Source organism: Schistocerca gregaria, chromosome 6 (genome assembly GCF_023897955.1).
Source record: "Schistocerca gregaria isolate iqSchGreg1 chromosome 6, iqSchGreg1.2, whole genome shotgun sequence".
In the NCBI taxonomy this organism is placed as follows: Eukaryota; Metazoa; Arthropoda; class Insecta; order Orthoptera; family Acrididae; genus Schistocerca; species Schistocerca gregaria.
Genome location: NC_064925.1, coordinates 55624104 through 55639792, shown reverse-complemented (window position 1 = coordinate 55639792; position 15689 = coordinate 55624104). Strand labels below are relative to the sequence as shown.

The 15689-nt window shown below is 46.0% G+C and overlaps 1 protein-coding gene across 1 annotated transcript in view; it reads left to right on the top strand.

Moving 5' to 3' along the window:
* LOC126278724 (protein FAM151B-like) overlaps window positions 1–15689 on the top strand; it is a 371546-nt gene that overhangs the window by 266362 nt on the left and 89495 nt on the right. The window contains exon 3 of the mRNA XM_049978998.1: window positions 9702–9949. Within this exon, the coding sequence (XP_049834955.1) occupies window positions 9702–9949 (248 nt within the window). The remainder of the gene's footprint in view (window positions 1–9701; window positions 9950–15689) is intronic.

Here is a 15689-nt window from a genome sequence, read left to right as displayed (position 1 = left end):
ATTTGCTGTGCCAAGGAAATACGCGTATTACTGACAGCTACAGCCGATAATCATGTACAATGAGACACACACACACACACACACACACACACACACACACACACACACACACACACACACACACACGCACGCACGCACAGGCACACACCTGCCTAATATCGTGTAGAGCTGCCACGAGCACGCATAAGTGCCGCAGCACGACGTGCCACGCACTCGACTAATTCGTGTAGTAATGCTGGAGGGAATCGGCACCAAGAATCCTACAGGGCTGTCCATAAATCCGTAAGAGTACGGTGGGGTGGGGATCTGTTGTGAAGAGCACGTTGCAAGGCATCCCAAATATGTTCAATAATGTTCATGTCTGGAGAGTTTAGTCGCCAGCGGAAGTGTTTAACTGAGTGTTTAAACTCTGTGGCAATTTTAGACATGTGGGGTGTGACATTGTCCTGCTGGAATTCCCAAGTCCGTCGAATGCACAGTGGACGCGAATGGATGCACGTGATCAGACAGGATGCTGACGTAAGTTTCACCTGTCAGAGTTGTATGTAGACGTGTCGGGGTCCCATATGACTCCAACTGCACACGCCCCACATCATTACAGAGCTTCTACCAGCTTTAACAGTCGCCTGCTGACATGAGGGTCCATGGATTCGTGAGGTTGTCTCCATATCCATACATGTCCATCCGGTCTGTACAATTCGAAACGAGATTCTTCCGACCAGGCAATGTGCTTCATGCCATCAACACTTCAGTGTCGGTGTTGATGGGTCCAGTCGAGGCGTAAGGCTTTGTGTCGTGCAGTCATCAAGGGTAGAAGAGTTGCCATTCGTCTCCGAAAGCCCATATCGATTATGTCTGACACTTGTTGATGGCCCAGCATTGAAATCTGCAGCAGTTTGCGGAAGGGTTGCAGTTCTGTCACGTTGGAGGATACTCTTCAGTCGTCGTTGATCCCGTTCTTGCCGGATCTTTCTCCGGCCGCAGCGATATCGGTGACTTGAAGTTTTACCGGATTGCTGATATTCACGGTACACTCGTGGAACACTCGTACGGGAAAATCCCCACCTGGCCGCGACGTCAGAGATGCTGCGTCCGATCGCTCGTGCGCCTACTAGTACACCACGTTCAAACTCACTTAAATCTTAATGATCTACGACTGTAGCAGCAGCAACCGATCCAACAACTCTGCCAGACACTTTTTTGTCTTGTATAGGCGCTGCCGGGCGTAGTGCCGTATTCTGCCTGATTACATAGCTCTAAATTTGAACACGCGTGCCTATACCAGCTTGTTTGGCGCTTGAGTGCGTAACAGTTTGCAAATCAGTAGCTCCCAATGTAGTAGGTTCCCGAGCCAGAGAAGGAAGAGCGCAAAATGAATAGAAGAATGTTGGATCCAGTTACAAGTACGAGATTCATAAGAGAATCCATCGAAGGAGTTGACAGTAAAGTATTTTACACAAAGTCGAAGAAACTACTCTGCAAAAGGAGGGGACGATTTTATAACCGCCTCAAATGAATAGACGAAGACGGACTGATGTGACATTTTCGACACAAAATGCAAAACCGGAATGATCAGGAAGAACAAATCCAGTAAAAAAGTAGCTAGCGATCTTTCCTCACCTCCTAGTATCTCTCAGTACGAATCGCAGTGATGTGAGCTCCACGAAGTTGCGAACGTGGACTCCGTCTCTATTTCCTGCTATATCCGACATCCTCTGTAATCTGGGTCGTTCACTCGGTCCGAAAGCGTCACAGAGGTGCTTCACAAACTCCAGTGGCACACGCTACAAGAGAGGCGATGTGCGTCACTACTGTCAAATTTCCGAGACCTTACGGTCTCAGAAGAGTTAGGCGACATAACTGCACCCTACCCCAAACATCTCGGGAAACGACTACGATGATAAAATAACGCGAATTGAACCTCATACAGAGATAAACAGGCAGTCTTTCTTTGCGCGCACTAGACGCGAATGCAGCTGGGAAAAGGGTTTAATGATTGTGTCCCAGAAGTTGTCTCCGCCACACACCGTAAGCTGTACAGGTGTAGGTGTAGGGGGAGAAGCGATGCACGACGCCCTGCTACACGAACCTGAAAGGCTCCGACGTGTTCTGAGACTCCTGAAGAAAGAGTTCAGGGAAGGACGGGTTTACAATTACGATACCGACGGATCGAACACACTTGTGTAGTCCTAGAACGGAACATTCGCCACTGTTCGGGAATGATGCAGCGCTATTATTAGTATTGAAAATAAGTGACTGACTAAAGTCAGAGGGAACTGGATCTCGCGTGGCGGAAACCATCGCGGCTGCTGAGTCGAGTATTGCCGTGCTATTGTGGGTTCGCCACCATTAGTCTTGCCGCGGGCCACGTAAGCACCTGCCATCCGTCTTCCGCGCCGAACGCCGGCCGGCCGATCTGCGGAAGCCGGCAGGCACGTCCACAGACCGTAATGAATGACGGCGCTCCCACACCGCCATTAATCACGGCAGCGCTCCCTCCCTGTGAGCTATCCGCGCTGACGTTTAATTCCGCCGCCGGCTTAATCCCAGGCAGCGCAGTGAATTCCAGCGTGTCACTCGCTGGGTGCGCGACAGGTATACCGCCAGCTACCTGGCGCTAAACGTCCCCTGCTGTCCGGCGGGTTTAGCGACCCCGCCACGTCACAGCCGGACCACGAAGAGCACTCACTGTTCTAAGCCCGCCTGCTGACCTCGTGAAGACTGACTCAGAGCACCCGTGATAAGAACAGGCGATCGGAGACAAAACATGCCTTACCTCCTTCCTCACGTAATCAAGCGCGGCTGTCAGCTACCGGCTATTCTGCCGATAATAACACTATGAAGCAGTTTTTCCTGAGGTTATTTTCTGGTGTCATATTTTGAGACGGTAGTATGAAGATTTTAGTAAGTTACAACTAGAAATATGGTTCTGCGAGTGATGCGCATGAGGGAGACCTTTTTCTGCTCCTAGGAGAGGGAAAGTAGTATTAATAGTTCGCTTCTCCACTTACAGGAAAAAACAAGATCTGCTAGCTTTGGGCTACATCATCCACACAGCCAGGTAAACCTGTTTAATGACGACATTTAATTAAAATTTTCGGAAATCATAAGTGACTGATAAAATGGTTGGTATCTACACACATCAAAAAAGGTTTTGGATCACACCTGTTCCCAGAACTCCTGAAGACAGACGTTGACTATGCATATTGCATCACAGACACAGTCCCTTTGACTATTCAGAGATGTCACTAAAACAGCCCAAATACGTAAAAACCAGGCATGAGCAGCGCCTATTAGACGGAGGGGATCCGACAGCCGATCAGTTCCAGTCATTCCACCAGGAAAGAGGTACAAGGTTCATGTTGTCTGTAGTTCAACCACGCCTAAACGGTCAAAAATGCGGTTCGATCGCGTCCGCGTTGTTACTTTGTGCCAGGAAGGGAAGTGTCCAGGCGTCTCAGAGTGAACCAAAAATATGTTGATCGGGCATGTAGGAGGTACAGAGAGACAGCAACTGTCGATGACAAGCCTCGCTCAGGCCGCCCAAGAGCTGCTACTGCAGTGGATGACCTCTACCTACGGATTATAGTTCGGAGGAACCCCGACAGCAAAGTCACCATGTTGAATAATGCTTTTCGCGCAGCCACAGGACGTCGTGTTACGACTCAAACTGTGCACAATAGGCTACATGATGCTCAACTTCACTCCCGACGTCCATGGCGAGGTCCATCTTTGCAACCACGACACCATGCAGCACGATACAGATGGGCCCAACAACATGCCACATGGACCGCTCAGGATTGACATCACGTTCTCTTTTCCGATGAATTTCGCATATGCCTACAACCAGACAATCTTCGGAAACGTGTTTAAAGTCAACCCGGTCAGGCGGAACGCCTTAGACACATTGCCCAGCGAGTGCAGCAAGGTGGAGGTTCCCTGCTTTGGGGTGCCATTATGTGAGGCCGACATACACCGCTGATTGTCATGGAAGGCTCCGTAACGGCTGTACGAGACGTGAATGCCATCATCCGATCGATAGTGTAACCATATCGGCAGCACATTGGCGAGCATTCGTCTTCATGGACGACAATTCGCGCCTCCATCGTGCACATCTTGTGAATGACTTCCTTCAGTATAACGACATCGGTCGCCTAAAGTAGCCAACATGTTCTCCAGACATGAAACTTATCGAACATGCCTGGGATATATTGAAAAGGGCTGTTTATGGACGACTTGAGCCACCAACGACTCTGAGGGATCTACGCAGAATCGTCGTTGAGGAGTGGACCAATCTGGACCGTCAGTGCCTTGATGAACTTGTGGATAGTATGCCACGACGAATAAAGGCATGCATCAATGCAAAAGGACGTTCTACTGGGTGTTAGGGTTCCCGTGTGTACAGCAATCTAGACCACCACCTCTGAAAGTCTCGTAGTATGGTGGTACAACATGCAATGTGTGGTTTTCATGAGGAGTAAAAAGGGTGGAAATGATGTTTATGGTGATCTCTACTCCATTTTACTGTACAGGTTCCGGAACTCTCGGAACCGAGGTAATGCAAACCTTGTTTTGACACGTTTATATGTAAATAGAACAAACGTTCTCTCACGTGCTACTGCTTTATCAAATACACAGAAACAGCTGCGAACTCTGTACCATCTCTTCGCAGTATCTTACTGAATCTGTTCCAAGTCCTCTTTGCCACTCATCTGACATACACTACCGTTGTTACCCTTCTTACGCCTATTCAAATGATATTACTTTACAAGCGTTCCTATTGCTGAACTATCTTGCACTTTTCCATTGGCAACAAGCATACCCCATCACTTTCACCCCACGCTCACATCATATAATAAACCATAGTTGTAGGGCAACGAGATAATGTAATAAACTGACAAAGTTCCAATAAAAACAAGGAAACAATATTAAGAATTATTACGTTAACTACCTGCATATGAAGCGAGGTAATAAGACAAATAACTGTGAGAGAAATTACTGAGTGTGTGTTTACATTGGATATTGATAAATTGAATTTATTTTCTACAGTTTTCACAATCCATGTTAGTTTAACTTTTATTATTTAATTTTCTACAGTACAGCGCATTGTACGGAATGGACACTGTCTTGAAACAGGGATAATGGAATGTAGTCGAATTAAATAAGGGAAGAAGTTTAGGAAACGATACACTTAAAGTAGCAGGTGCATTTTAGTACTTGGGCAGCAAAATAACCGATGATGGGCGAAGGAGGAAGGCTATAAAATGTAAACTGGCAAAGGAAAGAATATCATTTCTGAACAAGATAAATTTGTTAATACTGAATATAAATTTAAGTGTTAGGAAGTATTTTCTGAAAGCATTTGTATAGAGTATAGCAATGTATGGATGTGAAACGTGGGCAATAAACAGTTTAGACAAGAAGAGAATAGAAGCTTTTCAAATGCTGAAGAATAGATACGTAGATCACATAAATAATGAGGAGTTGCTGAATGGAATAGAGGAGAAAAATTTGTGGCAGAAGCTGACTAGAAGAAGGGATAGGTTGATAGGACACGTTATGAATCATCAAGGGATCACCAATTTAGTACTGGAGGGAAGTATGGGGGTAAAAATCGTAGAGGGAGACCAAGAGATGAATGCAGTAAGGAGATTGAGAAGGGTGTACGTTGCAGGAGTTATTCGGAGATGTAGAGTCTTGGACAGAAGAGAGTAACATGAAAAGCTGTATCAAACCAGTCTTCGCACTGAGGAACAACAACTGTACAGCAGTGTTCTGGTATGTTATTCACTCATGTGGATAAACGTATTGGTAGTTGTGTTGTATGACGTTATTGTATCACCTTGTTATTGTTTTGAATTTGATGGCTTCCAGAGATAAATGCCTACTATGGCCTTATCTTCGATCGGTGACAGTTTCTGGTAATGAAAAGTTGGTTGATGTGATATCTGGACAACTCGGTGGAAACGGATGAAAGTACGTGAGGTCAGAGTGACTGTAGTACCAAATGGGATACACTGCACGGCACAATGCAGTTGAAGGAACGGGGTAAAACAGTGTGCGTCAATCAGCGAGCAGTTGGTGTGCGTTTTGGTCGTGTTTTTCATTATAATAGGGTCCTGAGACAACATGCGAATGGCTTCATGCGGGGCAGAATCATCGGAAAACTCAAAAGGAGGACGAAGTGTGCCGAGTGCAGCCCAGGATTTATCGTATTGCACACAGCCGTGTTCCTAGTGCACGAGGGGCGTTGCGAAGCACAAAGCACTGCTGCCCGGAGGCGGTGAGGTGGTCGACCGCGACCAACTGCAGCAGCAGGTGACCGCTACATTCTCCAAGCGGCGAAAAGGGACGCGCGTGTAGACAGCGGGTGCAACTGCAGCCACATCTGCAGGCTGCAAGGCACGCAGTCCCATGCTTGACGGTGGCACGCCGACTGCGTCGCGGTGGGCTCTTCACCCAGCGAGCAGTACATCGTGTTCCGCTGACACCCGGACATCGGCGACACCTTTTGCAATAGTGCCAAGACCGTAGGGTCCGGATCAACGAGCAGTTGGGTCGCGTGCTCTTCTTGGGAGAGACCACATTCAGTCTGAGTAGTGAGTTTGGACGTACCGTCACAGGACGACAGTGGAAACATACAACGCACCTAGGAACATCTCGAAATATGTGAGGCAGGTAGTATGTGGCGACGCATAGTGCTGCAAGGGCGAACTGACTTCAAAAGCTTTGAACACGGTCGGCACACAGGGCAACGTTATTGTGACACTGTACTCCTTAAACACGTGCGTCTTTTCAAGGGTGCATTCGGCCCAGACTTTCTTTTTATAGATGAGGATGAGCGAGCGCATTAAACAGCGCTGGTGGAGGAGCTCTTGGAACGAGAGGATTTTTGACGAATGAACTGGCATGCTCGTTCCCCCTACTTAAATCCCAAGGAGCACGTGTGCGACGCGTTCAGAGACGTACTCCAGCACGTCCACATGCACGAAAGATCAGCCAGTAGTTGTCAGCCGCGCTGGTCGAGGGATGGAGCGCCCTACCGGAACAACTCCTGGCCAGTCTCGTGGCCAGAACGGCAGTACATTGCAGAGCATGGAGCATTGCCCGTGGCGGCACACACCCTTTAAAGAACCGTGTGCCACGAGGGTATCATCATGAATCGCGGTCGCTTCATTGTATTGTCTTTGAATAAAAGTCTCATTTTTTCTCGACTGCGTACTTCCTTCACGTGCCTTTCTACTACACGGTACCAGGTTTCATCGAAATATATTACCAGCCTGTGACTCATGAAGCGAAAGTTACTTTCCTCGTTACGTTTTCCACACTAGTATATTACAGTCATTCCAGTGAAAACTTCGTCATGGTACTCGCACGAGGCGTCTAGTTAGAACACAACCATTTACGTCAGCAATGACTCCCACACTACTGTGTCTATTTGCTAGGTGAGGTGAACATTTATTTAAAATTTACACACACACACACGTACTGTGCCCTGACAATTATTGAACTATGTGAAAAAACGTAAATTAGTTACAAGCACACACTTTATTCAACAAATAAACGTCACTACAGATATTCGGATTTAGTTTATGACGTGATCAGTACGCCTACCATCATTGACGATGATGTGGCGCAGTCGAATAGCGAAATTCTGCATGACCCACTAAAGTGTCGGAACATCTGTGCAGTCCATGACAGTTTGAATGGCTGTTTTTAGCTGAACAATGATTTTGAGGTTATTGCTGTACTCCTTCTCTTTAACATAGCCCCACAAAAAGGAGTCGCGTATCTTCACATCCGGAGAATATGGTGTCCAATCCAGGTCCATGCCAGTGGCCTTTGGGTATCCCAGAGCCAGAATGCAGTCCACAAACTGCTCCTCCAGGACATGAAACTCTGTCCTGCTTGCGTGAACCACATCTTGTCGAAATCAGGGTCACTTTAGATAATAAGGTTAAAATCATCTTCCAAAACCTCCAATCCCCGTTCGGTGGTCACCGTGCCATCAAGTAATACCGCACCGATTATTCCGTGACTGGACATTGCACACAACAGAATCACACGTTGAGGGTAAAGAGACTTGTCGATGGCGAAACGCGGATTCTCAGCCTCTCAAATCCGCCAATTCTGCTTATTGGCGAACCCATCCAAATGAGAGTGGGCTTCGTCACTGAAGCAAATTCCTGTCATCGCCGCGGCCAGCCGCGCAGTCTCAACGTCCCAACGCAAACCCCTCAGAAGTTATGACGATTTTACTTCATATAGTTCAATAATTGTCACTCTCTACTTAAGACAGTTCTAAATACTTCACTGGAAAGGAAAGTCCATATAACATTCACAGATTCCGATAAACGGTTAGTTGTTATGTCACATTCCGTCTGCCCTACCCCTCCTACCTCGCTGGCCCGTAATGTTCAGACAACTTCCCTTTCTGTAAAACACATTTCTGCTACCCAGACTTAAATGAGGGCCCAGTTAGTTACGCAGTTCTTCAAGTAGGTGGCGTCTGCTGTTCGCCATTACAATATTCTTGATTCTTTTCATCATCTCTTCTTATCTTTAAACGTGCAACCGATAATTAATGCTGCTTCTCTTCCATCGTTCAATGGCTATTCTTCTTTTCATGATAAACCTCCACAATCTTTGAAATAATTTTCCATTTGAAATATCTCGGTTTCTTGTCCGTTTCCCTTTCTAACGCGACTCCATTACCGTTTGCTGAAACTCTCTTCATTGAGTTGTTAACTACTCCAAAACAACTTCGCTTTAAAGCTTGCTCAACGCAGTACTTTTTTCTGACCAATTTTCCACACGTCCCAGTCTGAAAATTTCTTCAGAACACTTCTTCTGATACCATTACGTGAAGTATCCTTTCACAAAATGTGCCTCTACCAAACTCTATTCACCACTAACTCCCTTTCAGCTGTCTTCTTGTTCATTTAGTGACATAGATGTTAATTTTGTCCTAACGGGCGTAGTACTTCATTTGCATTAGCCACAATTTTTTGTACTGATTCTACATATCCAACATGTTAACATTACACAAATGTGCAACAAAAGCAATTCATTTACAAATAAGCATACTTACAAGGGCGTGCTGAAAGGTTTATGTGAAAACTCATAAAGGTTTTTAAATAAAACGAGCTCTGTTAAAATTCTACATCTTTATTCTTCGTGTGTACATATTTATTTCTTAACATAGTCAACTTGGCGACGAGAACATATCTCCCAACGAGAAACGAGTTTGTTGATTCCGTCGCTGTAGAATGTTTGAGTTTGTTGACGGGGGCAGAACATGACCTCTTCTTGCACTGCTTACTCAATGTCAGAGTGACGTTTTCGAAGGGATTCGAATTTTCTTTACCGCGGTCGTAGTTGTACTTGTTGCTAAATACAGCATAAAGATAGCCTAAAAAGTTTTTCCATAAAATAAACCAAAAGAGGTCGAATCAAACAAAAGAAGTCGGCGTAATTGGCAGAGTTCGAGTCCCGGTGTGGCACTCGAATTTTAACTTCTCACATGTAATATAATATCACTGATATTATAGAAAACAGAAAGAGACATCACTTTTATTCTCTTTGGAAAATTGAGTTGGGTGTAATGAGAACTAATAATTAGTGATTGCTACTTCCGGTTAGCCGCTGGTGCTGAGTTGTGTGTGTGTGTGTGTTAAGTGTGTGTGTGTGTTGTGTTGCAGACGACACCCTGATGATGTTGGAGGCGGACGTGAGCTTCGGCAAAGTGAACAACACGGGTGAGGAGATGCCCGTAATGGCTCACGCGGCGACCGACAACATCGACCTGTCCCTCGCAGAGTTTCTCAAGGTCGTCAACGAGACTGTGGCGCCGGGGAAGGTGAAGAAGGGAGTCAAACTCGACTTCAAGTCGGAGATGGCCTTCAACAAGTCCAGGGACGTCATCCAGGAGGCGCGCAAACAGATGGCGGTGAGTGAATGCCGCTGCTGACTGCTCCCTCCACCCTGTAGCAGTCCTACCAACGCTTCTCACACCTCCAACTCAGTGCGAGGGTACATGTAACCAGAAGCCTCGCCAGATTAAACTTTAGACTGAAAATAAACGTAGCACACTTCTTTTCTACAGCAACGAATGTTAATAATATTTATTGTAAATAACATTTAATTAACGTTCAAACGAATACATTTCACATGTTTTATGAAGCCAAGAAATAATAAGTCAGTGACACTGTTGGTACTCCTGATGTTTGACACACTTATTTCGTATATTCAGTTTGGCCTCGGTCAATACACATGAGAAGTCAATTGCTACCTTAGTCGAAAATCAACTTCAGCAACTGCAAGTTACCTATGGCGATTCGAATCAGTACTCCTAACTATTTTCTCATTTCTCTCTCAGTGTGTACATCAAGTCCGGGAACACTTTCAATTACTTATTGCACACGAACCAAACATTGTACAGATATGTCATTTTTAAATGAAACCCTGAAAGTTTTTTTCTTTTTTCATGTATACCGCCACAGCGTAGTTTCGTAAATTGCCGTTAGTCGGTGCTAGTCGCAAACATGGCGAGTTCAGGTGTGGAGCGAGCTTTCTGTGTGTTGGAGTTCGACAAAAACAAGTGTGCTACAGCTGTTCAACGGATATTTAGAAACAAGTATGGTACGAACCCACCAACAACGAAGGCCATTGCTAGTGGCACAACAAATTCGTGCCGGCCGAGGTGGCCGAGCGGTTCTAGGCGCTTCAGTCCGGAACCGCGCGATTGCTACGGTCGCAGGTTCGAATCCTGCCTCGGATGTGTGTGAAGTCCTTAGGTTAGTTAGGTTTAAGTGGTTCTAAGTTCTAGGGGACTGATGACCTCAGATGTTAAGTCCCATAGTGCTCAGAGCTATTTTTGAACAAATTCGTTGTGACGGGTTGCTTGTACCCGGCAAAGAGAAGCGGACGACTCAGTGTGAGTGAAGTGAATGTGGAGCGCGTACGAGGGACATTCATAAGGAGTTCAAAGAAATCGGTGCGTCGTGCATCCCGTGAACTCGAAATGGCTCCAATGGCAGTGTGGAAAGTCCTGCTACAGAAGCTATGAAACCGTTCACATTGGAGATAGTTCAGAAGCTCAGTGATGATGACAAAGACAAGCGTCTTGAGTTTTGTTCGCAGTTGAAACAATTGAATGAGGATGGGGATGGCATAGTTGATCGCTTTGTTTTTAGTGACGAAGTCACTTTTCACACTAATGGGAAAGTGAACAGGCGTAATTGTCAAATCTGGGGTACAAAGCATCCACACGAATGCATTGAATTTGAGCGTGATTCCCCAAAAGTAAATTTTTTGTGCCTTGTCATGTCGAAAATTGTACGGGCCATTCTTATTGGCTGAGAGCACTGTCACTGGATATTCCTTCTTGGACACGTTGCAGCAATAGCTGATGCCTCAAATGCAATCGGACCCTCCCTTCATCTTGCAGCAGGATGGGGCTCCATCATATTTTCATCGTGAAGTTGGTGGGTACCTGAACACGGAGCTGCCGCATCGAATGATAGGGAGTGCTACAGAAGGGGACAGCTTTTTCGTGAAATGGCCTCTCCGATCGCCAGATGTCATTCCGTGTCACTTTTTTCTGTGGGGACACATTAAAGATGTGGTGTATGTGATGTAGCAGAGCTCCGGGAGAGAATGCGGGAAGTGATTGCCATAGTGAAGACTTAACATCTTAGGTGATCAGTCCCCTAGAACTTAGAACTACTTAAACCTAACTAACCTAAGGACATCACACACACCCATGCCCGAGGCAGGATTCGAACCTGCGACCGTAGCAGTTGCGCGGTTCCGGACTGAAGCGCCTAGAACCGCTCGGCCACACCGGCCGGCCTGCCACAGTCGACGATGCCATGCTGAGACGGGTATGGGAAGATTACTGTATTGACGTCTGCCTGGTCACTCATGGTTCTGATATCCAATGTTCGTAATATATATATATATATATATATATATATATATATATATATATATATATATATATATATATATATACTTTCAGAGTTTCTCTTTAATATGCATTATGTTTGACTTCTGTACAATGTTTAGTTCTTGTGCAATAAATAATAGAAAGTGTTCCCGGACTTTATGTACACTCGTCACCAAATTTTCGTCACAATGTTGCCAGTTCTACAATGGGCAACAAAATTAAAGCATAACTTCTTCGAAATCCCACAAACGTCTCCTGTGCCGACGCAGAGGTTTAAAGTTCGGCGCAAAGATCTCTAGAACGTTCCTCCGTAATGGTGCCGCCCACAGGCTCTGTGACGCTGTAGACAGCAAGGTGGAGACACACAGGGAAAGAAAACGCCGGAGCTCAGAAGTTCCTGTGACGTGTAAGGTGGGTTGATGACGTCACATTGGCACCAAATCTCGCCACCGTGGGCGTGTCACATGATGGGATGGTCATCACAACTCCTGTTACCCACACTTCATACCTTCTTTCGATGCCTGTGCAACGGAGGTCAGAACAGCGACACCCAGCGTTGAAATCACGCGGTTTTCTAAGGGGTTTTCTAAGGGGTGGCCGAGGAAAACGTTTCAGACACACCGCCGTTCAGGTTTCAGGGGGTGGCATTAGCGGTGTCAATGAAACCGCCTATTCTTTCAGGGTGTTGATTTACACACATTTCGCAGTGCTATAAGCGACAGGCCGACATTCTTGACAACGTTCGACACTGCTGCCACCCCCTGGGCGTTTCAACACTACTCGAAGGCACCGGGAGACTGCAGGGCCACTGAACGTGATTTAGCTCCGGTATTCAGTGTGGAACCACTAGAGAGTGTTGAAAACCATTCGACGAAATCTGAATGTGATTTGAAGCCGCAATGCGTTTTTATGCTTTGTTGTCCTTCCTTTTTCGCGCCCTCGTGAAGCGTGACAACGGAGTGGTGCAACATTAAGATGTGCGTGAATAGAACGGGAAAGGGTCCGTCTGTGACCCTCACTTAGGCAGCACCCCCGATGCTTCGCACGCACTTTAGATGAGCACGTTACAGATGTATGAGTCAGAAACTTTGACACACATCCCGTTTTGAGGCTGTCCCAGCAGGCAACCTCCACATAAGGGGTGTCGAAGGGGTTCGTCAGGTGCTAGATGAACGAAAGGGAGAATATATCAAAGTTCTTTACACGTACATTTGTAACGTGCTCGACTAAGGCGCGTGGATGGCACTGAGAGGTTTTCGAACTGAGGGATCATAAAGCGGACCCTATGCCGTTTTATTCACGCACATCTTAATCTTGTGTTCTCGACCGCGATCACGCCACAGGAGGTCGCAGAAAAGGAAGGACGACAAAGCATAAAATCGTATTTCGACTTTCAATCATATTGAAATTTTTGCGAATGGTTTTGAACAGTCTCTAGTGGTTCCACACCGAATACCGGACCTAAATTTGTGGTCGCACTGCACTCCAGTAATACGAAGCCTCACCATGTCCCTACAGTAAGGTTGAAACACCCAGAGGGTGGAAGAAATGTCGCACGTTGTCAACAACGTCAGCTCTCGGTGGCCAAAGTACAGTATGCCTCACACGAGGCTCAGCGGCAGTCACTTGTGAAGCCTCCCACCCTGGGGGGACCGCTCCACTAGCGTTGTGCAAAGCTTTAGCAACTTTCGTAGCTCTTGTGAAGTTAATTAAAGACAAACTGAAAAAAAAACAGTATTTACATATTTGGAATCTATGATATTCTCTTTGGAATTATATCAGAAAGTTTGTGTTAAGGTAGTTTTCCAATGCCCTACTTTATGCTAATGCCCACCATCTTTTCCTACAAATAATAATTTTTTTCATTCAAATCATTATTAAAAAACAAAATTAGATATCTTAAATACTATCTAAATAATTTTTGCCCGGTAAGTACGTGAGCCTATGCAGCGCAAAACGGTGGCGAAAATACCACTGCGTGGACTGCGTAAACTAAGCAGTTGGCACGACTTACGTTGAAATATAGGACTGCAGTCGAACTGAAATATATGTACATTATCACAATTAAATGCTCTCTGCTGCATGAACCTCGAAAATTAATTTTCTTGTAGCGCATTTCAAAATGGCGGGCACTTGAAAACTGAAGTACTGGAAATGGAGCTATTTTGTTGCCTTTAAATGTAAATAAATAACAAACATTAGGAAAAATGTATTGTTTGTAATCATGCGAATCAGTTCAATAGACGTTGTCTCTAGAAATACGCATTAAAATTTTGAGTTCAAATTCTCTGTATACAACTCTAAAATTTTTCAACTTACCCATTAATCTAATAGTCTTGGCCCACACAGTAAACCTTCGTCTTCTTCGAAGATTTCACTTTCTAAAGCCACAGTTCTAGCCTTGATGCAGCTCTGGAACGAAAGCCGGTCCCAAGGCTTGAGGCGTTTCTCGTCTGTTTCGTGGCGAATGACCAAGCCGCGGTGCCGATAACAACTACCAAGACTTCCATCTTGTGCAGGAGACTCTGAAATGTGTCGTTAAAAATGGCGCGCGTCCGATTGTTTGTAATATGGATGACTTTTACACTTCAAAACATGTGTCAAGGAACATAAGTGCAAATTAATGAGTTCATTGCTTCATTAGCGTTCTCCTTATAGCCTCCGAGGCACCTGTCCGTCAAATTGTCGTCAGTGAGATCAGCAGTAGCTTTAGTAACGTCACCCAACAGTAATGGTGTATATTCAGAAGTGTCGAGTGTCCCGTTCATCTCAGCTTCCATCCGTTTACACCAAGTTTGAGAACATTAATCGTGCGGCGTGTTTTGTCATTCGTTGAAATCCTGTAATAAAGTAATGCCATAACCTCTTTTTCCATCTCATTTTTGTCGAAAGTATGTACTTGAGCCACCTGTTGGGCAAATGGAAAACCTTTATCGACATCTTCTTCGAACTAAAATGTTACAATAGCTTTACAGAGAAGGAGATATCGATCGCACTCTCAAACGACCCAAGCGCTGAGAAGTGCTAGAGTCGTCGTAAGCGCGCTTCCACTGAAACGCGACTTCCCGATAATGAGAATAACTTCCGTACAAAATCTCTTCAATCGCAGGTTTTTTTATTATTTTTTTTTTAATCTGGTGACCAGAAATTGGTCCTGAACGCACAGCGCTTTGGGCTGGCGGCAGATGCAAGCAGCGCGGTATCCCCCTGGAGGGGAGCCAGCGAAACATTTGAAAATACGGATAGAGGCTTCAACCGAGAGAGGTGGTGCAGTGGTTAGCGCAGTGGACTCTCATTCGAGAGGACGACGGTTCAAACCAGCGCCCGTCCATTCCGATTCGGGTTTTTCGTGATTTCCCTATATCGCTTCAGGTAAATTCCGGGATGATTCCCGTCGAAAGGGCACGGCCGACTTCCTTCCCCATCCTTCCCAAATCCGATGGGACAGATGACCTCTCCCGAATCAACCAAGCAACGGATGCTTCAATATCAGGGGACCAGAGCTGTGCATCGCGCCACATTTACCCGCCCGAGTCCGGCTGCGACCGACCGCGGGTAGTAGGGATCTAAACTGTACCGGCAACGGAGTGCGAGGGCAGTGAATCCCTGTCGAGGACCACCGCCCGTCGGGTAGCCGGCTGAGGCCGGGCGACAATAGGACTCGGTGGAATTGAGAAACAGGCAGCGCCGGGCAGACGGCACTGACTGGCCACAGACCTGCAGAATTACTTTCTAAAAC